General features: G+C 41.5%; 1 protein-coding gene across 1 annotated transcript; it reads left to right on the top strand.

The window, feature by feature from the left end:
* Window positions 1-3015: 3015 nt before the first annotated feature.
* LOC121788308 (putative MO25-like protein At5g47540) lies at window positions 3016-7136 on the top strand. Its single transcript, XM_042187022.1, has 11 exons — window positions 3016-3437; window positions 3848-4009; window positions 4205-4323; window positions 4462-4536; window positions 4722-4815; window positions 5431-5490; window positions 5750-5818; window positions 5946-6044; window positions 6491-6535; window positions 6625-6727; window positions 6820-7136. Exons 1-11 carry the CDS (start codon window positions 3315-3317, stop codon window positions 6894-6896), a joined length of 1026 nt encoding a protein of 341 aa, XP_042042956.1. The 5' UTR covers window positions 3016-3314; the 3' UTR covers window positions 6897-7136.
* Window positions 7137-7440: the final 304 nt, after the last annotated feature.

Genomic DNA, 7440 nt, shown 5'->3' with positions numbered 1-7440 from the left:
CTCGGTCGGGTGAGATTCGCAAGGCGTAAAGTGTCCAGAGAAGGCGGAATTCCTATCACCCGGTCGGGTGAATTCTTAGTTGCAAAAATCCACCCGGCCGGGTGGTTCAACTCTAACTGCAACTCGGCAGTTTTTGGGACGGTTTTGAAGAGGGAATTAAAGGACGAATCAAGGGAAGCATTCTGGGGGGGTGACGGTTTTGGAGGAAATTGGAGAGAAAAGAAGGGAGAAGAAGAGGAAGAAGGGAGGAGGATCCTGCATCCAATCTTGATCATCTCGGAGACGGACTACCGCCGGCTATCGGGGAACACCATTAGTCTACGGTTTTTCTTCTTTAGCATGTGTGGCTAGTTTGTCTTCATTGCTCCTAACACTAGTAGGATGAATTGATTGTAGAGATTTTATATTTAATCATTAGCTTTGATTTTTTGTCTATGGTTCAGATTTTATATATGCTATGTTTTGATGCATCTAATGTAGTATATTTTTCGCCTCTTTCTAATGTCTCTTTAACTTGGAAATTGGATGATAACATAGATGAAAAACTTATGAATTTTACCTTGTTCAAAGGAAAATGCATAAGTGAATATTGATGTAAAAAAGTCTTCAAAGTTGAATTAATACTTACTACGCTTCCGTGGGAGTTTAGTTTGATGAGAAGAAGTTATGTGTTAAGTGTTCAGCTAACCATAATATCTGTTGGCTTTGAGAAGTTAGTCTAGTATTTACTGCGCTTCCGCGGGAATGATAGTCTAATGAGTAGGTACTTTTGGCTATGTGTTCAGCTAGTACTAGTACTATAATTCTTTAAGTATGTTCAGTAGTTTTAGAGTGTAAAATTGATCATCGTTCTCAATAGCTTATGAATTTGAATATAGAATCAATACAATAGTGATTCATCCGAATGTTGTTAGGAGCAATGTTCTTTATCTCTTGAGTTTCTCTATTTTCGTACTTTAGTTTTTAAATTTAGTTTATTAATCTTGTCAAACCTTGTTAAATAATCACACGCCTCCCTGTGGTTCGACACTCTTTTACTACAACTACATCTGTACTCTTGCAGAAAGGTTGTAATTTTAGAGCTATTTGATTTACTTGTGTGTTATTAGTTCATTGATATAAAAGCTCGAAAAATACACATCAACGGACGTCTCGGCAGACGTCCCAATTTTTTATTTTTTATTTTATTTTATTTTATAAAAAAACTCTATATATACGGCTCGTTGAACTTCATTTCATTCGCACCACTTGTTTTAACGAGTTTCTCTCTCTACTTTCATTTCTTTTGAAGATAAATATAGCACCACGATAGTGATTCTCCCGCCACAAGCGAGTCACAAACGCCGACGTTTCCCGTTAGAGATGGGGAAACGCCAGCGGAAGTGCACCGATGTCCGGGATTATGCCCTAACCCCAAATGGCAGGGATGATGCCCGGGTACTACAATATGTATCTGCCTTGGTGTGCAGGGATGGGTGGGATGATGCCCCAAATGGTCGGGGTGAGTGCCACGATGACGGGGATGGCGCCTATCCCGATGATCCCCCAAATGCCCGGGATGATGCAGGGCATGCCTGCCGCTGCGGGGGTAGCAGGCAGGGGGTCCCCCAATCACCTGGGGACAATGTATATCGCCCCTACATGGATTTATTGTCTAGTGATTCCCCCCAGAGTACTCCTCTGGAGACTCAGTTCACCGGCATTAAGACTTTCTCTTTTGAGGAGTTGGGGCTATCTCCCGTCAGGGAGTCTCCCACTGCGATGCCACCGGCGGTAGGGAGGACGAGGAAGTAGGGCAAAGGGAAGGGCAAGAGCACTACCTCGTCCTCGCGTGCGTGGGACGAGGGTGGGGCTGGGGCCGGGGGGAGGAAGCCGACGGGAGAAAGAGAACCATCTGGAGCATAGGGGAGTGCGTCGCGCTGGCGAAGGGCTGGGTCGGTGTAGTCGAGGATCCCTACATCGGGGCTAACTAGTATATCGACAGAATGTGGTGGCGCATTAGCCAAAGCTACCTCCAATTCAAAACGGCAGGTGGGAAGCCTCACGATGGAGAGCAATGCAGGAAACAGTGGGAGCGGCTGAGGATACACCTTAGCCTATTTTCCGGCATCTGCCAAAACAACCTCCGCACGGCAACCAGCGGCATGTCCGCCGAGGATGTGAAGGTTTTGTCCATGCAGCAGTACCCGACAGTTCTTTGGGTTTCGGGGAGTTCAAATATTTGGAGGTCTATCTAGTGGTGCATACTTCTGCCAAGTTTAGTGTGGGCGTTGAAGCTGGCTGGCCGAAGCGGACGAAGATAAACGCCTCCGGCGAGCACAGCAGCAGTGCCGGTTCCCACGACCTCCCCGACGCCGAGGCAGAGTTCCCTACCCCTCAATCGTCTTCCCGCCGTCGCCCGGTTGGGCAAAAGACTGCGATGCGGCTGGCTAGGGGAAGCGCCAGCGGGTCCCACGAGGTCCAATTGGAAGCTCCTTCCCAGCTCAATCTCGAGCTCATCCATCTCGCCCGTATGCAGCAAACGCAAAGTCTGCTAGACACCATGGGCAAGTGGCATGCATCGACAGACCCCTTATACAAGTTGATGCTGAAGGATGTCATCGACAGTATGAGGTGCGATTTGGGGATACCACCCCTGCCCGGGAGTGAGGCGGGGGCCGCGTTTGTCGAAGCTTTGGGCTGTAATTTTTTTAACTATGTATTTTTTTAAAAATAATTATGTATGTTTTTTACTATTTAAATAAAATCGTTGCATTTTCTCCTTATTCGTATCGAAATTTTAATTCCGTAAATTACATATTTGTGGATTTGTGAATTTTTATTATTGTGGATGTCCGCCGGGATGTCTTGGGGATGTCTATCATTGTGCAGTGAGATATTCTAATAACGTGACAGAAGGAGTTTTTGGAAAGTCCGCCGGGATGTCCACCGGGACATCCGCACTAACTTTGGATGCTCTACAAATGCTTCACACCGTCGAGTCATCTACCTTATATAAATAAAATTTTAAAAAAATCCCCCACAAAATCATTCTGATACACAAAGCTCCAAAATATTCTGTTAGGATTCACCACGAAAAATCAGCTTTGCTGAATCCGAATCCCTAAACCAATCGATTGGAAAAGAGTCGAGCTAACTTCAACAAGTTCAAGGCCATTTTTCACAAAAAAGGGGGGATTTAACAATTATCCAAAATAGGAGGGTGTTTGTCTTCCGGCGGGAAACCGCCGCCGCAGCGGCCGCTGGCACCACAGGCGTCCGTCCGTAGGCTTCCGATACCAGATACCACCGACGGCGGCTCGGAAAACGCTAAGATGAAGAGTCTGTTCAAGTCCAAGCCGAGGACTCCGGTCGATTTGGTGCGGCAGACTCGCGATCTACTCATCTTCGCCGATCTCGGCGCTCCTGATACTAAGGAGAGCAAGCGAGACGAGAAGGTTCTCTTGTTTAACTTCCTTGCGTTTAGCTTTGGTTGATCTGGTGATGCTTGTAGTTTGACATTATCGTCGAATTTCGATAGAAGGCAAATCGTTTCTGTTATTAGTTAGTGAATTGCGGTATTAGTCGGCTTGACGAGCTACTGTTCCACTTGTTAATTTTGTGCTCATTTAGGTCATGATTGGAATGTCTATGTTTTTGTGAGTAGCTGCTTTGGAATTGAATTTCAGAAGGTACCATCATTGGGTATAGGCAAAGCTCTGTATTGATGGTTTAGTTGATGGCTTCTGGTGTTTGAAATGTCTGTTTTGTATTGTTGTATGGTAGCAAGTGGAGTGCGGTCGCGTAGATGATTTTACGATCCTTATTTGATTCTAATGGTATGTCTTTTGCTGATTGTACTGTGCAGATGGTGGAATTGAGCAAACTAATGAGAGAATTGAAGCAAGTTCTTTATGGGGACAGTGAATCTGAGCCAGTGGCAGAAGCCTGTGCCCAGTTGACTCAGGAGTTTTTCAGAGAGGACACTCTTCGCATCCTAATTACATGTCTGCCGAAGTTGAATTTAGAGGTACGTGTAGGGTTAATCACTAATTTGGTTACTAGAAATGATCAGAGTTCTGTCTTGTGCATTTAGCTTTATGGTTGTATTGAATGGTGCTTGAGTTCCTAGTCTATAAATTTGTAAACCTATAGTTGTTGAATTTAATTCATTACGATTAGAAGTGAAGGGATAGTTCAGTTGACTGATGAGACAATTTCGCAGACCCGCAAAGATGCTACTCAGGTTGTTGCAAATCTGCAGAGGCAACAGGTTCAGTCAAAGTTGATTGCGTGTGATTACTTGGAAAAGAACATAGATCTTATGGATATCTTAATAGCAGGGTATGTTATGATAAAGAATTTGCATTAGATTCTGGATTGTTCAATGAAATAACTTATATTTCCAGGCTTTCATTTGAATTGGGATTTCATTCTTGTTTGCAATCTATTGACTTCAATTTGTTTTTTTTTTGCATCTAGGTATGAGAACACTGAGCTGGCTTTACACTATGGTGCAATGTTGAGGGAATGCATACGCCATCAAATTGTTGCAAAGTGAGTAAATCACTCAATTTTCTCGTTTTCTGATATCTTGTGTGGATCATTCTATCATGTATGCAGTCACTGACTACATTGCCTGCCTTTTTTGTTTTCTTTATTGCATTAGCTTACTTCAGTGTTTAAGTGCTGCAGATTAAAACCAACATTTTATTAATGCTGGGATCTGCTTTGTCCTATAGGTATGTTTTGGAATCGGAGCATATGAAGAAATTTTTTGATTTTATCCAACTTCCAAATTTCGACATTGCCTCAGATGCTGCTGCTACTTTCAAGGTTGGGTATTCCATCTGAAGCAGTGATTATATATTATCCTCCTTTTTTCAATAAATGGTTTTTCTTTCACTTTGCTGCACTGTAGTATATGCAGTGTAGTTGACAAGTTACTGACTTTTACATTTTAACTAATCGTTAGAAGGTTCATATGCAGTTAGTGTTAAGTATACAGTTCCCTCATTTGACACTCTACTAAAAATGTGGTTGCTTGGTGAAAAATCTTTAATAGAATACCTTATTCCTTAAAGAGATAACATTCAGGTTTACTATGATTTGAGGAAGTGCTAGGGATGGTAATGGGAAAAGTGAACTTATGATGTATTGATGTTCGATGAGATGCGCGACTCGGTTGTTAAGCTGGGTAGCATTATCTTTTATGACCCTATATTTTTCTTCATGTGTTCTTACATGAATGGTTTACTACATGTGCAACACCTAGATGATGTATGAGGTCCACAGTGTGCCAATTTTCTTCTAAGACACTAATGATATAAGCTACTGAAACCTAGGTTATTTAAGTTCTAGATTATGCTCCTTAATGATGCATTTTTTTGGTAATTTTGGCATGTGTACTGACATTAAAGTCTATCTAACAGGATTGACATCTTATTGCAGGAATTATTGACTAGGCACAAGTCAACAGTAGCCGAATTCCTTTCTAAAAACTATGACTGGGTAAGTTTTTACTGCTTTAGTACCTAGAGCTTCTTTGTACTGCTTATTTTCTGATTTAATATTTATACCGCAGAGCTTCGAATATTGTCTCTACATGCTTTTATACATTATGCTCATTGGTCAATACAAACAACTCAGAGACCCAGCCATACCTCATAATATGTTGTTGCATGTCCCACCCTCAAATATCACAATATAGTTTTTTGGAGTCCTTCATGAGCATCGCATCTGATCCTGATTTGCTTTTCACCTCTTGTAGTTCTTTGCGGAGTACAACTCGAAGCTGCTAGAATCTACTAACTACATCACTAGGAGGCAGGCTATCAAGGTAATGTGGTGCCTGTATCTCCTTTTTAGTATTGTTAGACATCATTCACATGATGAACCATTCACATGCACAATTGTTTCTGTATGGTTGACTATGATTCTGATTCTTGATGATGCACCCCTTTCAGCTCTTGGGTGATATCTTGCTGGATCGTTCGAATTCAGCTGTAATGACACGATATGTTAGCTCAAGGGACAACTTGAGGATCCTCATGAATCTTCTCAGGGTATGTTACTTTCTTGGCTTTAGTCAGTCCTCACTTCCCTAAGTCCCCTTCCATTTAAATGGCTGGCGAAGTGTTGAGAAATGAAATATATGTAGGTTTTAAGTGCATAGCAAATTGTAATTTAATTAATCTCAAGAATTTGAATTGATCTGATGCTATTAGACCCCATTCATTCTTGAATATTCTTATCACAGACTACAGACTGTTTATTCTATTGTAATCAATGTCATAAGAGCTTGAAAGCTCGCTACTTAGGGTTTAGGGTTTTTGTCGTGTTCAATGACTTACCATATTCTGAACCCCTTCCTGAACACGTTAAATGAATTAAAATGTTAATTCGTTCTGAACCCTGTCATCTTGGTGATGTCTTACTTGAAAGAATTTGAGATATTTTGTCATGCATATCGCGTACCATATGTTAGTGCTGAACTGTTGACTTATCCCAGGAGACGAGCAAGAGCATACAGATTGAAGCATTCCATGTTTTCAAGGTACAGTTTTATACTACCGATCACATATAGTAGTACATTGGAAATACTTAGGTAACTCATACTGTGGCCTGCAATGCAAATATGTGCAGTTATTTGCAGCTAATCAGAACAAACCTCCGGATATTGTTAGTATTCTCATCACCAACCGAAGCAAGCTCCTCCGCCTCTTTGCTGATTTCAAGCCCGACAAAGGTAAAATCGAGGAATGATATATTCACAGATAATCTTCGAATATTTTTATTTGCATTATTGGGTGTGTTTCTGATTTTTTTTTCCGGTTGCAGAGGATGAGCAGTTCGAGGCCGATAAAGCGCAAGTTGTCAAAGAAATTGCTGCACTCGAGCCTAAAGAGCGGCCATGAATTCAGCTCTTGTGAAGTGTATCAGCTGTCTTGTACCAGTAAATCTACTTGTGACATTTTCATTTCGCTCTGCTATATATAATTGTGAATTAATACAAATCAGATCTCAATGTTGTGAGATACTAAGAAGTCGATCTGCAAAGTGCTTCCTGTGTTGCATATTTGGGAGTAATAAATAGTATTTTTTACATGATGTAATTACATGTGGTATCATTTTTAAGCAAGAAATTATTGGAATAATACTCTATTCGTTCATTTTTTTCCAAGTCTGCAAAAACTGTGACGTTTCTCGTGAGGGTTACTTTTTCGATAATGGTTGCCTTCTTTATCGTCGTATAATTGTGTGGAATGTAAGCCATTCTTTACCGATCTCTATACCGAAATCACATTCTAGATTCGTATTAATTCAACCAAACACATAACACATACAAGAGATGATTCACCAACCTCCATCCATAGCTCATATTTGATGTAGGGTGGAATTCCACGAGTTGATGTTTCCCCTAAAAGCCGCGGTTGATGTTTTCCCCTCTTTGGCCTTCCC

This window comes from Salvia splendens, unplaced genomic scaffold (genome assembly GCF_004379255.2).
Source record: "Salvia splendens isolate huo1 unplaced genomic scaffold, SspV2 ctg1009, whole genome shotgun sequence".
Taxonomy (NCBI): Eukaryota; Viridiplantae; Streptophyta; class Magnoliopsida; order Lamiales; family Lamiaceae; genus Salvia; species Salvia splendens.
This window is presented reverse-complemented; position numbering and strand designations above follow the sequence as displayed.